The following is a 19245-nucleotide window of genomic DNA, read 5'->3' as shown; positions in this document are numbered from 1 at the left end:
TCTCTTTAAATTTTATTTAATAAATACATTGTTTATGATATAATTAAACTATGTGTTAAATCAAATATATTTGAACTTGAATGTATTAGGGAAGAAATATATTTGGCAAAATTCTTAGAATGACTCACAAATATCTGAGATTAGAAAATCATAGCATCCTATGATGCTGAGAGAGCATGTATACTCTGAAGCTTCTGGGATCAAGCTGTATGTGGCTCCAGCAGATGGTCCAATGCTATGACAACACTGAATACCAGGCATCCCTTGCCCCAGCTTAAATACCCAGCATAGAAAAGAATGCAGTGCTTCATTGTTCCTCTCTGGGTGTTGACCCCTTAGCCATCATCTCATAAAATCTGTCCTTGACCTTCATCCTGCCACCTATCACCCCAGCATCCCTGTTCTCACTAGCTGCCTCTTCAGGGCCTCCTTAATTTCCTTGTTACGCAAACTATAGATGAAAGGGTTGAGGAAGGGGGTAACCACAGAGTAGACTACTGCCAAGGCTCGGTCATAGTCAAGAGAGTAACTTTTCTTCAGCCGCACGTACATGAAAAGGATGCTCCCGTAGAAGATGAGAACCACGGTGAGATGGGAGGCGCATGTGGAGAAGGCCTTCTTCTTGCCTGTCGCTGAAGGAATTCTGAGCACTGTGCGGATTATCTGAAGGTACGAGCTGAGGATCAGGAGGAAGGTGGCCAGGATCTTGCAGGAGTTTATAATAAAATCCACCAGGACGTTGACTGATGTGTCAGTACAAGCCAAGCTCAGCACAGGAGGGAAATCACAAAAGATGTGCTGAATGTGATTGGGGCCACAGAAAGGGAGCCGAGACACCAAGGAAATTTCCACCACTGGCCCGGCCAAGCCTCCCAACCAGCAACCAATGGCAATCTTGGTACAGAGCCTCTGGCTCATGAGGGTGGGATAGTGGAGGGGCCTGCAGATGGCTAAGTACCTGTCATACGCCATTGCTGTCAGGAGGTAGCATTCAGTAGCTCCAAGAGAGTGAAAGAAATAGATCTGCAGGAGACATCCAGAGAAGGAAATTGTCTTCTTCTCACTCAGCAAGTTCGCCAGCATCTTAGGAATGGTGGCTGCTGTATAGCCCAGCTCCAAGAAGGAGAGAATGCTGACAAACTTGTACATGGGTGTGTGGAGCCGAGAGTCCAAGTGGACCACCAAGAATATCATCAGGTTCCCTAATATAGTAGTGAGGTAAATGGCAAGCAACAGGAAAAAGAGGTACGTCTGGACACCTTGAAGATAAGGGAAGCCCAAAATGATGAACTCTGTTACTTGGCTCCAGTTCCCAGTGCCCATCGCTCATCATTCATGTACCTATAAGGTGAAGGATACAAGAGATAAGGGCGAAGGTAGCCATCAATATTCTCTCAAGGAAACTTTCAGTGCTCCCCCAGCTCTAGAGGGAATTACTCTGAGTTGCCTTTCAATTCCATCCCACCCACTCCTCCAGTCGACAAGGCTCTTCAAAATGTCTACCCATTAATTAGAGCTGAACTGCATGGTCAATCTTTCCATCACACTCCTCCATATAACCTATTTGCCTTGCTTACTGTAGGCTTGAGAAATTGTGTTGTTCCTTATTCAGGGTGCATATTGCAATAATATAATCCCCATTGACTGTGTGAGGTCATCATTTACACTGGGAATCATGGGCAGCGAGGCAGGCCAAGGATACGCAATTCATATTACGTTTCCTGATTTCTAACTTCCATTCATTTGTTTCTTCAAGCTTCTGGCTTCTGAAAAAAAAAATCTTTCATCTTTACTTCCTCAAGTTTTCTCATTAAAACAGTTCTAACACCACCTATCTATGAACGTATCAGTCAGAATTTTAGACCTCTTTTGGAAACTAGTAAAAATTGTAGTGGAGATGTAAAGATGACTTAAGTAAATGAAGCAGAGTCAGACAGACCGGAAGCAAACCCTATGTCTACCTCCCTTCTCTCCTCCAAAATGCCCACTTCCTCAATCCTACCTACTCACAATCTTAAGTGCACTTCTCTTATTCACAGGTAAACATAATAAACATTTATGGTCACCATAACTAAATGTTATTGAGTGTTTTCAGAATATTATAACTAGACACAGACTTGAGGAATAAGTAAAATATAGTGACCAATGCCAAGAAACATTTTTCATTTTGTATTTTCTTTATTTTAGTTGTTATATGAATATATATTGTTATATGAGTCACACACACACACACACACACACACACACACACACACACACACACACACACACACATACACATTTGTCCTCTATGGCATGGTGCTGTAAAGTGAAAAAAGGATTGGACGTAATTAGTTAATTTAAGCGTTGTATCAAATAGCTGTCATTTCGTGGTAAGAACAGTTGCCGTCTATTCTCTTGGTATTTCAAAAATACAGTGTCCTAAGAAGGTGAAATGGCTCAGCGGGTAAGTGCAGTTCACTTGGTGCCAAGCCTAAAGGGCTATAGTTTTATCCAGAATCCCACATGGTAGAAGGAGAGAACTGACTCCTGAAAGTTGTCTTTTGACCTCTATACCCTTGCTGTGGCTCACACATGTACACACACACACACACACACACACACACACACATACACACACACATGATTGAAAATACAATATACTGTAATTAACTAAACTCACCCTATTGCCCAAAGAGTTTATTAATTCTAACTTAGAAAACAAGTAATTATAGTACATTCCCAGGGTACTTTATAAGTATACAAATGTGACATTCATCTCACTAAGCTTACTAAAAAAGCATGTATAAATGCACATGGCTGTTCACACACACACACACACACACACACACCTCAGCCTCCTAGTTCACAATACTTATGTAACGTTCATATAGTATGACCACTCTTTTCACTTAACATAGTGAACAAAAAGATTCAGAGCTCTCTCCTTCCTCCACTGATTTAGAAATGCTTTATCATTTTCTCTTAATTGATGATTTCTAGCATCAATAAGCATTGATGCATTGTTGGAAGAAGCTCAAGGCCCATCATAAATTTGAGTTTCACTGAAGTGTTTGAATTTTTAAATATATCATTTATCCCTTTCAGTTTATGGAGATAACAGCTGAAAGAAAGAAGAAGGAAAGCAGTAGTGTAAATCACCCACATCAAACACACCCTCATAAGTCATTCACATCAAAGGTGACATCGCCTTGTGCTGACTCAGACCAGCAAAGGCTCTCATTCTCTCGTGCGTGAAGAAAGCTGTGCCCTCAGAAACCTGTGTCCTGGAGATGGTCATGAAACCCCTTCTAGCACTGGTGGCCATATGACAGCCTTCTCTACTGTAGAAATGCTCAGACTGGTAAAACTCTTCCTTCCATTGACATGATATCTGACTTTCAAGCAGTGCTGTTATTCTGTGACGCGGCCCCATTGCTCCGGTTGGGAATCATGCTTTTAAGCTTTACCAGCATCATCATGCTCACTGTTATCATCAAAGTTTCACTGCCAGTGGCTCCCTGCATTCCGCACTGACTCATTTGTCTGTAGTATTCCTGAATTAATATTGTGTCTAATTCTAAGTACCCCGAAGACGTATAAATCTTCATTTACCCCCAATTGCACTTCTTTCTCTGGCCATCTAGGATAAAACTAACTTTTCCTGCTACTTACAGTGGTCATGGGTTGTGGAAGTGTCTCAGTGGGTAAGAATTCTTACTTTGCAAGCTTAAAGACTTGAGTTAGAACCAATGTTCAGCATCCACGTGAATAACTAAACTTGGCTACTCATACCTGTAACTCATCATTAGGCAGCAAAGACATGTGGCTCCCATGAATTCGCTGGCCAGCCACCCTAACTTAAGTGATGAAATTTCAGTATGATGACCTTGTTCAAGGCATTGGCATAGAATGATAGAAGAAAAGAACATCTCAAAATCATTCTCTGGCCTCATGCCCATCTTCAGACACACACACACACACACACACACACACACAGAGAGAGAGAGAGAGAGAGAGAGAGAGAGAGAGAGAGAGAGAGAGAGAGAGAGAGAGAGAGACAGAGAGACAGAGAGACAGAGAGAGAGAGAGAGACAGAGACAGAGACAGACAGAGACAGAGACAGAGACAGACAGAGACAGAGACAGAGACACAGACACAGAGACAGAGATGAGAGAGACAGAGAAAGAGATACACAGAGAGAAAGAGACAAAGACAGAGACATACAAAGTGAGACAGAGACAGTGAGATGAGAGAGACAGAGAGAGGAGGTCCAGCAGTACTTCCTCACTGTCCTTTTACTATATCCTACTTCAGCTACTGAAATTATTCTGAGCCTTATATTTTTATCATCCAAAACAGCTCTCTATGAGCTTTGAAAAGTGTTTATTTTTTATTACTTTTGGTTTTATATATAGGTGAGTAATCTGCATGTAGGCATGTGCATGTGAGTCAGGTGTCCACAAAGGCCAGACTTATTAGATCTCAAGAAGTAAGAGTCACAGCCAGTAGTAAGCCACCTTGCTGAGGTCTTCTGTGAGCTTTTTGAAATTAATAAACAAATTCCATTACTTTAGTTACCACCTAGAATGTTTGGTGCAATGTCTGATTTATCACAAGTGCAGTGGTTAATGAAAAATATGGTGTCATCTAAGATAATTTTTTTTAGATCTTTCCTGATACTCATCTCTTTTGGTGTCAGGGCTAGAGTAAAGGTTATTAGAAAGCCCAGCATATCTACAAATCAGCATTTGTCTTAGCTAGACCATATCTCACCTCCCATATAACAAGAAGCTTTAAAAACTATTGCCTAGTATTTTGTTCCCTACTCCACAAGATTACATTGTCCCTGGCCTAGATCCACTGAGGCATAAGTCCAAATAGTTGTGCCTTAATAGTTACAACTTAACTTGTTCATTTTGCAAAGAAGGAAATGGAGCTCAAGAAAAGGAAGATGAAGATGCCTTGTCACACACTTGGTTAAAAGCATACCCAAATTGCTACTTCTGAGACCAGGCTCTTTATGTAACATTTCCCAAGGAGAATATATGCCAGGTTTGGTGGCTCACAGGCGCAGCCCTAACACACTCTGGGCTATAGTATGAGAACCTATGCCAAGGAAGAAAGAATGTGTGACAGCATGAATATATTCTTTTTCAGACATATTCATATTTTAAATAATATGAACATCCCATGAACCCTAACTATTCAGTACACTTAGTATTTCTGCATGCTCCTGGTCTTTTTCTAATGACCAGCCTAGAAAGAGATATGACAAATTAACTGTCTGACACATTCTTACCTAGCTTGACAGTGAGGATCCTTTAGGGCTTGACCCTGGGACCATGGCTAAGTCTAGAGTAAGAAGAGAACTCCCTGATCACTTCCTTTTTTTCCCCCATTTATTTGCAGAATTCTGTGCAACCACTCATGGGCTTGAGTGCACGAGTTGAGCTTTCTCACTTTGAGGAAACCTGAGGGAGTAAATCAAACCCTAAAACATTTCTCGTTCATGATCTATATTCCTGATTGGCCAAAAGTCTCTGGGTCTTCAGAGCAGACCTCCAGAGGCTGCTAAGGTGTTCCTTTGGGAAGAGAACTGTCATCCACATGGTTCATTACCCAGGAGTCTTTTACCTCTTACCTTTTCTTTACAGCAATTACTACCAGTCCAAGTTGCAACAAGCCTGTCTTATTGCAGTGGTTTTCATTAGTGAAGACAATTACCATCAGAAAATCCCAGCACCAACTGGGTCCATGAATTGCATGATTTTAGGACATTACCAAATATGTCTGAGTGTCCTTGTCCTTGAGATGATAAAGAGAGGCACAAGCTGAGAACATAGTTATCAGGGCAGGCCGTAGTCCTAACTATTGGTAAAACTACAGCTGTTTTACACCTTCTCTTCCACCAGTTTACTCCAATGCTATCTTGGCCTGAAAATATCTCTACCTCAGGATTCTGGATTGAATCTGGTTGAAATATCTGCTATTCATATGACATTAGCTAATTGTTTAATTTCAAACTTTCATAAAGATTTGTATTTACATATTTATTCCATAAAGAATCAACTATTAAAGGTATTGAGCATCCCATTATATATACATGTATAAAAGGTCACATTTCCCTGTAAATATATTAAGTTGTTATTTATGAAGTGAATATATCTATAAAGGATAATCACTTTCCTTATGCCAAAGTAATATCCAAGTGTGACAATGAGTGTGAGAAAGTATGAATTCTGAGCCAAATATGAAGAGTTATGCAGATTTTCCACATTCTAATCACGGTCATATTTTCAAAGTTCTTAATATAAACCTTCTTTTTCTATATCTCCTAACATCTTACTTGAAGTTTGCATTCTCACATTTACTTACAATGGCTGCTTACCTTCTGTTTGTCCTAAGGGGATGTTAAGCTGGTAAATATCTTTTACTTTGATTTATATTTTTGAAATTATTACATAATTATGACAATTCTCTTTTCCCTTTCTTATCACTGAACCCTCCAATATGTCCCTCCTTACTGTTCTTCAAATATATGGGCTCTAGTTTTAAACCTAGATATAAACTGTTCAGTACATATATGTTATGTATGCTTTCAGGTCTGACTGTTTGGCACCAAACAATCAATTGGTGTGCTTTTCCCTGAAGAAAACCAAATCTCACTACCATCATTCTTTAGTTGCCTATAGTTCTTTGTGTAGGGTTGAGGCCTCATGGGATTTCCGTGGTCTGCTTTGACATGTCTGTTTGTGTCAACATTTTTCAGCTCATGGTTGAGCAATTATATTGGTCAGACTTATGGCTATAGCTTATGACATTACTGAGAAACACAACCTCACAGCAAACCACCTGATCCTCTGGCTTTTAAAATCCCCTTGCCCACTCTCTATAATCTTTCCTGTGTGGTAGGTGTACAAGTGTTTTGTAGATGTATCCATTGGGCCTGAGCTCCACAACTCTGCATTTTTATTGGTTGTGGTTTTCAGTAGTAAGTTTCTTCTGTTGCAAAGAGAAATTTCCTTGAGGAGGGGTAAAGTCTCCTCTTACCCCCGAGCAAATATTTACAGGTTGTTATTAGCAATTGTGCTGGTTTACGAAAGCAATGGATATAGATTTTCCTCCAGTAATCATGACTTTACTAGTTTTGAACAGTTAGCTGTTTCCAGCACATAGCATGGTTTCCCTCTTGTTGATCAGGTCTTGAGTCTAATTAGAGAGCTGTTGGTTACCACCAAGGTATGCGGGGCACTACTGCACCCTTGAGGTTATTGTGACATGCTTGCCTTTTATGTGGTTCATAGGTATTATATCGGGTAGGACTTTTTGTCATTTTCCTCCATTGGAAGCATTGTGCCTTCTGGAACAATGGAAACTAGTCCTCAGCAGTTAGGGATTCAGATCAGTTTCTAGCTCAGGAGCCTCTGAGCCCTGTGTCTGGACTGCATAATGTCTTCAGCAAAAGGGACTTAACTTCCACCTGTAGGGGGCGACCAAATGCAACAGAAACAGGCTATATGTTTTTGGAGCTTCTAAAATAGCCTTGTGTAGCAACTCCAAAGTAGGCTTCTCATGTCTGACACTGGGGTTTTTGGTAGGTGGTCTTTGGCTCCTAGAGGGAGCTTTTGAATCAAGGTTTATACCTTGATTAATGTGAATCGATTTTAATCAGTAATTTAATTTACTTAGATTTTCAAATTCTCTATAAGCCAATTATTAGCTAATTAACCTCTACCACTTCTTAAGATTTATTTTATTCATTTATTTCCCCCCCCTCTGTGTGTGTGTGTGTGTGTGTGTGTGTGTGTGTGTGTGTGTGTGTGAACTCATGTGTGTTTAGGTGTTCATACCTGTAGATCAGAAGAGAGTATCAGATTGCCTTGGAACTGGTAATATAGGTATTTGTAGGACCCCTCCCGACAGCTTGTTCTGTGCATGCTGCGATCAAAGCTCTCGTCCTCATAGATGCACAACAGGCACTCTTAACCACTGAGCTTGTTCTTCCTTTTCATTTCTCCCACTTTTAAGTTAAGGTGTCCACCTGTTTCTCTTTACAATACCTTTTTTTTTTTTTTTTTTTAATTATGAGAATGTCCTTAACTGACCTCTATCATTATCACCTATGTAACTGGCACTCTATGAGTTCTATACTTCCATTAGTAATTGTTTAAAAACTTGAAACATTTTAAAAACTAGAAATGTGTATGTTCACATGCACAGGGCATGTGTGAAATTCAGAGTAATACTCCATGACATTTCTTCTCCCCTTTTATCTTCCTATGGGTTCTAAAGTTCAAACTCAGGTTGCGAGACTTGCATGGTAAGCATCTTTAGCTTCTGAGCCATCCTGCTAGCTCCAATCCATCTTCTAGATTAAGTCTTAATTTTAATCTCAAGTTATAGGCTTCTATATATAAAAAAGTGACTTATTGCTGGGTATAGTAGTGCATGCCTTTAATCCCAGCACTTGGGAAACAGTGGTGGGTGGATCTCCGTGTTCAAGGCCAGCCTGGTCTGACAAGTGAGTTCCAAGACAGCCAAGGCTACATAGAGTATGTACCCTGAATAAAATTTAAAACAAACAAACAAACAAAAATGTCTTATTTTCTGTCCCATGTGTCCCTGGTATTTCTTAAAAGATTTAATTTAATTTTAACATATTTTTTACCTCATTGGCATGTTCCTTGGAAGTTTCTAGATTATCTTCAAGTACCTGACTAAGAAAGCTGAAGATTGGCAAAAACATGTGTTGTTTTAAATCAGCATATGAGAGTCCTCATTATCTTTCCTTACATCCTCCAAAGGCTTAGAATTATCAGCATTTCTCTAATACTTATTTAATCCTTAATATGTACTTAGAATTAAAAATTTTTTCTTTAAGATGATCTGAAAGCTAATGGCTTGTAGTGTCTTAATATTTGTGGTAGAGATAAAGCCTAAATTTTGATACTTGACAGCTAGCCAACATAGCCTGTCTAACTATATTTATACTGGCTAATCATTTGTTGATGTGTTATCTCCCCTACTTACTGGAATATACAATATCAAAGTGCATTTTGAGATGTCAAAAGTACACTATTATGTACATACAATGGAAAAATCCCAGCTAAAGTAGTAACTCAATTCTACATTCAAAAAGAGATTGCTCCAAGGTTAATATCACTGGCTGCTCTCAGAGACCCAAGTGTGATAATGTAAACTTCTTATTACAACATGTTATTAATAAAATTTTTCATTGTTTACAAAAATATGTAGGGTAGAAAAAGGAGCACAAATAGAGCCTGAAAGTGTAGACAACACGTTTGATGGTGTTGTAGCAAAAAATGACGCGAAATCTAGAGAACTAAATGTATACCTGAATATTTTTAGAGTCCCAGATAGACATGATCAGAGAAAATTTCTTCATGGCAATAATGGTCAAGGTGCCAAACATACAAAGCAGGTTGACAAATGTGTCAGCAGGTAAGGCACTTGCATAGCTGACAGCCTGTGTTTGATTGCCAGAATCCATGTTGTGGGATAAAAGAACCAACTCCTGAATGTCGGCTCTGGCCTCTATGTATTTGTCATGGTTTACACACACACACACACACACACACACACACACACACACACACACACACCAAAAAAATTTTTAATAAAAGTTGAAAAATCAAAGAAAGAAAAAAAATTCAAATCAGGAAAAAAAGCCAACTCACAAAGGCATTGATATAAAAATAATATTATATCTCAAACCAAGAACCATGAATGCCAGAAAAACATGAATTGATATTTTCCAAGATTTGAAAGTCAATAATTATTAGCCAATATTGCTTTAATCAATAATTTTCTCTTCAAATGATGGAGAAATGTTTTAAAACAAGCACATAATAACATGATTCAGAGCAATGAAACAAAAATTGCAGGAAATATTTAAAGAACAATACAAACAATGGAAGAAGACATATTATGAAAGGAATCAGTAGGTATATATATAGATATGTAGATAATGGAGAATATATGGTACTAATAGAGGACGAAAAGGGCTATTAATAACCCAGGCAACCAGAAAAATTAACAAACTCATAGGAAAAAGAAATCACTCGCAATAATAAACTTAAATGTAAATGGACCAAGTGAAAGAGGAAAAGTAATAGATGAGATAATAATATCCAACTATCTCTTGTCACCAAGAAGCACACCTAACTTATGAAGACATTAAAAATGAGAGTCAAAGGATGGAGATTAACCTACAAAATAAGTGGAAGCCATAAAGAAGCTGGTGTATCACTTATCTTACCAGATAAAGTAGACCTCAACCTAAAATTTATCAGAAGAGGTGGGAGATTCAAGATAGTGGCGAGCAGCATGGACCATGTTTAGAAGCTCCAGTAAATGATTCAGGGAATTGCACGGATTTTCTTAACCAGGAACACTAAGCTCCCCACTCCACTACAGTGGGAGTACTCCACAGTTCGAAAGGACTAAAATACAGAAAACGTTCATACCCCTGCACACAGGAGGAGTGTGGATGAGGTTTGTAGCTGGAAACCCTCCAGCAGAGGTGATTGACATGGTGACTAGTGGGAATTGCTATGGGAGAAGGGACTCTGTGCAAGATTTGGGCCCTGTGACCCTAGCTGAGCTGGGCACGTGTTTTGGGCCCAGAGTCCCTGGCTGAACTCAGCCAGTGGTTTGGACCCAGAGTCCCTGCCTGAGCTTGGTGGGCAGTTTGTCCAGAGTCCCTAGCTGAGCTTGATGCGTTGTCCTGGCCCTTAGACTCTGGCTGGACTAGGTGTGCAGTCTGGGCCCTGAGACTCTAGCTGAACTTGGCTAGCTTACTGTGCGGTTTGGGCCCGTGACCCTGATTGGACTCAGTGCTAACTGGACTAAGTGCATGGATTAGGCCCCAAGACCTGCTTGGGTCCAGAGACACAAACTAGACTCAGTGTGTGTGTGGTTTGCACCCTGTAACACTAACCTGACCTCTGCCAGCAGTCTGCGTCCCGAAATGCTACCAGGAACCACAGACCAGCGGAGCATCAGAGCTCTGGGACTAAGGAAATCTTGGGGAGACAGGGAGTAGAGTGGCCAACAGACACTCTGGCCTGACTTGCTTTAGTCCCTGGAGAGCTCCAGTGCCACAAGGGGACCCAGAAGGCTGTGAACACTTTGGGCTGACCCAGCGCACATTCTGAGACCCAGGATGAGTATAAGGGAGTTGAGGATCACAGGCTCTGAGAGACCTAAACTACAGGGCTGGCCTCCTGCCCTTTATCAGTGAAGCATCAGAGCTTCTGGCCTAGGAAATCATGAGAAAACGGGAGAATCTATGCTCAGACTCCCTCCACCCAATTCCGGAAGCTACCTGACAAAAACAGAGACAGAAAGATGATTAAGGGACAGCGTAAAATCATACACAAAAAAAATCCCAAAACAATATGGCGTCTCCAGATCCCAGCTATCCCAAAGAAAACAACCCAGAGAACTCAAGCACAATGGAAATACAAGAAAATGACCTCAAATCCTTAGTAATGAGGATGATAATGGAGGAAACAATTAAATTTCATAATCAAATGCAGGAAGATGCAGCCGAAGAGGTGGAAGACATAAAAGAGGCCAATAGAGAGGCACTGGAAATTTTCAGGAAAATACAAACAACCAGATGAAGGAAATCAATAAAACTGTTCAAGCCCTGAAGGCCTGTAAGGAGGCAATGGAAGAAACTCAGGCATATACAAACAATCATATGAAAGAAATCAATAAAACAGTTCAAGATCTGAAGATGAAAATGGATTCAATGATAAACACACAGAAGAAAAATGGGAATGTGAGAGCTCAGAGAGGAAGGCGAGCAACATAGAGGCAAGCCTGTCTAACAGAATCCAAGAGATGGAGGAACAACTCTCAGGTCAAGAAGATAAATCATAGATCTTGAAGCAACCATTAAAAAATGCTAAATCTGGAAAAATCCTGACACATCACATTCAAGAAATCAAGGACACCATGAAAAGAAGAAATCTGAGGATAATAGGCATTGAGGAAAGAGAAGATGCCAGACTCCAAGGCCCAGAAAATATTCTCAACAAAATCATAGAAGAAAACTTCCCTAATCTAAAGAAAGAGATGACTGTAAACATACAAGAGGCCTATAGAACACCAAATAGAATAGAACAAAAAAGAAAAACTGCCCCTCACATAATAATCAAAAGAGATGAAAAAAGGGATTACATGTTAATAAAGAGAGGAATTCACAAGAAAATACAAGTGTATATACATATACAACCCATGCTCAGGCTCCCAATTTCATAAAAAGCAAACACTAAATGACACCAAGTGTCAGATATGCCCAGATACATTAATTATAGATAGCGTAATATCCACCTCTCATCTTTAGATAGCTCTTCCAAAATAAAAACTTCAAACAAGATACTTCATAGTTAAAATACACTACAGATCTACTAGATTTAAGAGATATCTGTAGAATATTCAGTATAATAGTTTGGAAAACACACTGTTTTCAGTGGTACTTAGAAACTAGTTTAAAACCGATCACATTATAGTTAACAAAGTAAGCCTTAACAAATACAAAAAAGAGAGGAATACCCTTATTATCATATCATAGAGAAATAAACTAGAAATTCACAGGGATGGAAATGACATGGATATTTGAAGAATGAGCAATGCACTTTTGAAACAACAATGGTCCATTAATGATATCAGTAAGGAAAATATTTTAAAATTACCTGGAATAAAATGTCAGGAATAGCACAAGTTCTAGAACCTCAGGGATAAAGCCACAGAAATTATTTTTAAAGCAAGTTGAAAGCTACAAGTATCTACAATAAGAATTTAATAGATCTCAAATACATAATTTTCTGATAAGCCTTATATGTCTAGTAAAATACAGGCTAACTGTCAGTATAGCAGATGGTAAAAATAATACATATTAAGGCAGAAATTGTGAAACAGGGATGCAATGAACAATACATAAAAAACCAAGACTAAGAAACTATTAGAAAAACTAGTAAAAGAAAGAGAAGATGCAAATTAACAAAATTAACAATGGAAAGAAAATTGTTTCATAGGCCAAAAAAAAAATGAATATATATTCACAAAAATGAATATATAATATTCATTCACAAATATATACATATAGATTATATTTAATATAGATTATATATGCACACATGTATGTGTATATATACATACACACACAAAGTTGTAAAACCTAGAAGAAACTGATAAATTCTGAGGTATATATGTCTTACCAAGACTAAATCAAGGCATCATTAACAACTCATATAGACCCACAATGAGTAACATGATTGAAGTGGTAATTAAAAGTCCCTCTAAAGCCTACACAAATTGTCGTTCCAAACAAGGACAGTGCATGCAGTGAACCTAGACCCCAGTTCAGATTTAGCCGATGGAAAGCTCATTCTCCAAGGTTGTGGGGGGAGCAGGGATTGCCTTGCCATGAACTTTTGTGGCCCCAATTTGATCACTTCCCTTGGTGGAAAGGACTGATGGGCACACAGAGGAGGAAGGGGAAGCAGACTATCTGAATGAGACCTGATAGGCTGTGGTCAATATCATGGGGGAGGTGGTCACCTTCTGTCAGAGGTGAGGAAGAGTGGGTGGGAAAGGGAAGATACAGTGTAAGGGATAACAGTTGGGGTGTAATCTCAATAAATTATAATAAATTTATAACCCCTGTAATAAAACCATGACTGAACACACAGTGCATTCTACCAAGCTTTTAAGATGTAACACCCATATTTCACAATTGACCTTACATAATACAAAGTGGGGGAGGTGGAGGGTACTCTACCAGACTCATTCTACAAAGCTAGATAGGGACAAAATAAAATAAAACTTAAAAAGGTAAAAAGTACCTGGTGCACATAGACGCAAACATTATCAACAAAACACTTCCAAAACAAATTGAAAAGCACATTAAGAAAATCATACATCATCACCTTTTAGGTTTCATCCCAAATATGCAAATTTGGTCTCGCATATGCAAATTTATGAAAGTGATAACATTATATAAAAGTACATTAGAACATACATCCTTGTCATAGAAAAAAGTGACTAACTCTCTAGTTGCATACAAGAAAATATATCCATATACATGAATAGTTTTACTTATCTTAAAGGAAAGAAAAATACAGTTTAATGTAAGGCAGCAAATTTTTGCCACACAGCAGTTGTGGTAGTGTGTGCCTGAACCATGTAAGCTCCTGCCAGACAAAATCCCAGCATGGAGATGGGGTGGCAGGGCGAGTGCATGAAGTCCAATAGAAGTAAAGAGCTATTAGCAATTGATAGCTCCTGGGAAAGGGAGAGTCAGTTTTCTGTAATAGTGCAACTCCTGGTAAGTCAACCATACTCCAGTAGGAGGCCACTCATTCAAGACTATATGATTTGCAGAAGCTGGACTCGCTGCATATAAAAAAAATTAAAGAAGACACAAAGTTGGGTAGGTAGGAAAGAGGGCTGTATCTGAGTTGGGAGGAGTAAATATGATCAAAATATTAAAAATTTTCAAAGAACTAATAAAAATATTAAGGTGGATAACATTCTGGGTATTCAGAAAGAGTCTCCAAGATACCGTCATTTGAAGTGACATTAACGGATTGACTGATTTGTATGGGAGTAGACTCATGGACCCATGCCATAAAGTGCCTGTGGAGATAGAAGGACAATTTTAGAGAACCAGTTCTCTCCTTCCACCTTGGTTGTAGGTATTGGATTTGGGTAATCAAGTTTGCACCACAAGTGATTATATGCACCGAATAATCGCACCATTCCTGGAATTGTTATCTCAACAAACACAGATAGGAGGAATGAGTTACATGAATTGTGCTGGGAGGTGTGAAGATTCTGAAAACCCAAAAGACCTATATATATGAAGAAAGTGATAATATTCCTGGGCTCATTAAGGAAAAGATGAAAGATGGGGGACAGTGAATGCTAGAGAGGTTGCAGAGAGGAGTTTTATTTAGCTTTAAAAAAATGTAATAAGGCTTTGTATTTTATCTCATAATCGACTGCTTTTCCTGAGTTTGGAATGGCTTATCTAGTTTAGGTTTAAAATATTAGGTCTTTTTAAATATTTATTTTTCGTATTTATTTGTATGGGTGTTTTGCCTGCATGGATATCTGTGGATCATGTTCAGTCCTGGTGCCAGTGGAGGCTAGAAGAAGGGACTGGCTCTTCTGTGACTGACGTTACAGAAGGTTAAGACTCATCATGTGGATTCTAGGAATAAAGCCAGGTCATCTGGAAAAACACTCAGTGCTTTTGATTAAGAAACCATCTCTGCAGCCCTTAAGATATTAGATCTTATATGGACACATATAATGCAGCTTAGTGGAGAAAGGTTGAAATTCACACTGGATAGCAGCACTAGAGAGCATAAGAAACAGACTTTAAAATTTATTTTGACAAAGTATTGGCAAGATTTAATTATGAACTGAAAATAGGGTGAAGGAAAATGAAGTAAATATAATAATTTAAATATAATTTTAAAATAATTTAAATTTCACTAACACAGAGAAATAAAATGTTCCCAAGGTCAAGATTGTGAAAATTTTTATTTTCGGAATGTCAAAATTTTAATTCCTGGAAGACATCTAAATTAGGTGGTGAATCATCGGTTATGGAGTCAAAACCTCAAAAGATATCAGACTTAAACACAGAAAATTTATACTATCTTAACATTGCTAAGAATCATATTTGAAGCTATAAGAATAACTGAGAATCTAGAGACACAGTTCTACAAAATAAAAGATACCAAGAAATGCCTATTAGAGAAATGAGAAAGCCAGAATCTAATGATATCATGAAAGTTGAGACAAACATTTTTAAGAAGTAAAACCTGGTCATGTGTGCTCAGATTTAAAGACTGGAGGACAAGACAGGTCTGATGGATTCAGCATCATCAATATCTTTGGCAAAACATTGCTTGGAAGGTCTGGAACAAAGCCACATGGAAGTAGATTGAAAGTGAATGAAATGGATAAAAAGATTAAGTGTTCAGCCATTTCGATGGAAAAGAGGAGAAAAATTGCTGGAAATGTGTGACAAAGAGAATGTACACATTTAAAACTATGGATTGAGATACTGAATGTTATTAATGCTGAGAACACTGGTCAAGTAAAAGTAAGAAGACTTCTGATACAGAAAAAGAAAAAAGGAAAAGAGAAAACAAATAGGCTGTTGCTACATTGAAAGGAGCTGGAATCCAGAACCTGTGTAACAAGGGAGGAAAACTGATTAAGACCACATCAAATGTATACAGGTCTTTCAAGAGATGAACATTGAGGTAAGGGGGTAGAGCCTGTAGAAAGTCAATGGTGAGTTGGGCTAGCTTTCTCCCCCTTCTTGAAGAAGGTCCTCTTGATGGCTTGAATGAGTTCCTTGTTTCGAAGACTATAGATAATGGGATTTGCCAAAGGTGTTAATACAGAGTACACTACAGCTAGAGTCCTGTCAAGAGTCAGTGAATAGCTCTTCTTTAGTCGGACATACATGAAGATGATGCTCCCGAAAAAGATGAGGACCACAATGAGATGTGAGGCACATGTGGAGAAGGCCTTTCTTCTTCCTGCTGCTGTTTTTATCTTCAGCACAGCACCAATAATTCTCCCATAAGAAGCCATGATAAAGAGGAAAGTGATGAGGATGATGAAGGCATTGACGGCAAAGTCCACCAGAACGTTAGTGGATGTGTCTTTGCAGGCCAGGCTCAAAAGAGGTGGAAAATCACAGAAAATGTGTGGGATTTCATTATAGTTACAGAAGGGGAGCTGAGAGACCAGAATGACCTCAGAAATAGGACACAGGAAACCACAAGTCCAGCAGCCAGCAGCCATCTTTGCACAGAGTGCTGTGGTCATTATTGAAGGGTAGTGGAGGGGCCGGCAGATGGCTAGGTATCGGTCATAGGCCATGGCTGTAAGAAGGTAGCATTCAGAGGCCCCTAAGGAGTGGAAGAAATACGTCTGAAGGAGGCATCCTGCAAAAGAAATGGTCTTCTTCTCACTCAGAAGGTTAGTTAGCATCTTAGGGATGGTGGTTGCTGTATACCACAGCTCCAAGAAAGAGAGAACACTGACAAAGTGGTACATGGGTTTGTGGAGGGCTGCATCCAGTCGGATGACTAGGAAGATGAGCATATTACCACCGATGGTAAACAGGTATGCCAACAGAAGCAAGACAAAAAACCAGCCCCTGACATGCCCCACACTGGGGAAGCCAAGGAGCACAAACTCAGTCAGGCTTGAGAAGTTGTGTTGATCTGGGAGACGCTGAAGATGACAAGGAAAGTTGAAGAACCAAGTTAGAGGGGTTACCAATCTATATCAAAGCCTTATATTTCTCCTCCATAAATCAAAAGGCAACACTTTAATTATTGCCATTAATACTTGCTAACAATATTAATATTAAGTAAAAATAACAGGTAGCTCTGGCTTTAAGTACACTCAGTAGGAAAGGTAGCATTGTTATACATATTTTACACACTGGAAACTTAAGAGGATGGAAAGATTGTGACACCTTGCTACTTCATGTATATACTGTTTCATAGGTAGGAATTTTTAATTTCTGTACTCTATATTGCTCATCTCTAAGCTATGTGGTCTTCCTAAAACATCACCTTCCCTCAGGACTCTCAGCCAGCATAAAATGATGAGCTAGTATATAATTATTGGTATAACAAGTTTTTTCTTGTTGTCAAGCTCAAATCTATAAATATTCATTGAAAAAGCATGTCTCTGTAGTAAGAAATACAAAAGATAACAAGGTACAGTCTCTGACAGCAGAACCTGCACAAGCAATTCACCACAGATAGGTATATATGCCCACCAGTCTACTCAGTATAAGCTGTGACATATAAAAAAAGAAAACCATGGAGTGACAGTAAAGAGGACATTTATCATACCAGATTTACTGAAAAGAGATTCTCAAAAGAGGAAGGCATTGAGTCAACGTATCCAGCAGAGTGAAAATGAGTGGCAGAAGGAAAAAACACTGTCTTATCTGGGATGCAAGAAACCCAGAAAGGGCACTATGGAAACCTACCCAGCATCCTCAAAAGATGTAAGGTAAGTAAAGAATGATTATAAAGGAGTGATGCAACCAAGTGTAGACAGATCATCAACCCAGGTCAAATGTAGCTCTATAACAAGGACCTCAGCTATGGATGAGCAGAAGTGTCTTGTGGGTACCCCATGAAAGGAAAATAAAATGGATTAACAATATATTTAATGAGGGAATGCAGGTTTAACATTAGGAATGATTAAAGTAGCAATAGGTAAATCCCCTGTATTTTCAGAAAACTATCCATGTAACACAGATAAAGATTAGAGAGATAACTTGGTGAAATTCCATCTAAAAATACTGTGGACATGTTCATTGTTTTGAAGCATAATATGGACATATACACAGAGAAAGAGAAGCAAAAGAAGGAAAGAAAATAGAAAAGGGGAAATAACAAAAGGAGAAGAATGGAGGATAGATGATAATAATATTTATTTGTATAAAAATGCTAGTTAGCATCAATCACTATGCCCACCACTGACCATACTGTATTTGATAAGGACAATGTAATTCCAGCCATCATAGTAAAAAAAGAAAAAAAAATCTCTTTTTTATCTTATTCAGCTTAACCCTTAGAATAATGGTTTTTCACATTAGGGGTATTAAATAAAAATTATTTAATCAAACTAATTAAACAATTAGTGTGCAAGACGCCTTCCCTTTGATTTATACCACTCACTCTTACCCAAATCCTTTCCAGCCCAAATGTCATCCTGTAGAGAAAACTTACTGATTTAATGATATTTTAAAATGTTAAATTCATGCAAAGCAATTTCTGCTTAGGGGATTCTGCTCAAATCTCTCATGTCTCCAATTACCAGAGATGGATGTCAAAACAATAATTTATGCTTCATTGAATTGTGAGTACCTTTGCCCCTCCTGGCCATTGGATTTTGGCTTAACTCTCATTCTTGGTCCCCCTTCTTTGACCTATCTCTTGCATCCTTCACAATTAAGCCACATGTTAGCTCCTTAATGAAGCCTTTGTTGCTTTTCTGGAAAAAGTTATTTATTCCTTCTTCTATGTTGTCGTTACATATATGTGCCCAAGCTAGTACAGAGTTGCTACCTTTATAACAAGTCTATATTCCCTACAAATGGGGGGAATCTTTGAGAGTAATTATACACTCTTCTCATTAATGCATATCCCCAATAAATGATGACAATGAAAATGA

At 38.6% G+C, this 19245-nt stretch overlaps 2 protein-coding genes across 2 annotated transcripts; both read right to left on the bottom strand.

Moving 5' to 3' along the window:
- Positions 1-384: 384 nt before the first annotated feature.
- On the bottom strand, positions 385-1323 carry LOC127191029 (olfactory receptor 6N1). Its single transcript, XM_051148265.1, has one exon. It carries the CDS (start codon positions 1321-1323, stop codon positions 385-387), a length of 939 nt encoding a protein of 312 aa, XP_051004222.1.
- A 14997-nt stretch (positions 1324-16320) lies between these two features.
- Positions 16321-18782, bottom strand: LOC127191150 (olfactory receptor 6N2). Its single transcript, XM_051148366.1, has 2 exons — positions 18756-18782; positions 16321-17280 (listed from the first exon to the last, which is right to left on the bottom strand). The coding sequence occupies exons 1-2, from the start codon at positions 18780-18782 to the stop codon at positions 16321-16323; spliced, it is 987 nt and encodes a 328-aa protein (XP_051004323.1).
- Between the last annotated feature and the right edge of the window lie 463 nt (positions 18783-19245).

The sequence above is a fragment of the Acomys russatus genome, chromosome 6 (assembly GCF_903995435.1).
Source record: "Acomys russatus chromosome 6, mAcoRus1.1, whole genome shotgun sequence".
Taxonomy (NCBI): Eukaryota; Metazoa; Chordata; class Mammalia; order Rodentia; family Muridae; genus Acomys; species Acomys russatus.
This window is presented reverse-complemented; position numbering and strand designations above follow the sequence as displayed.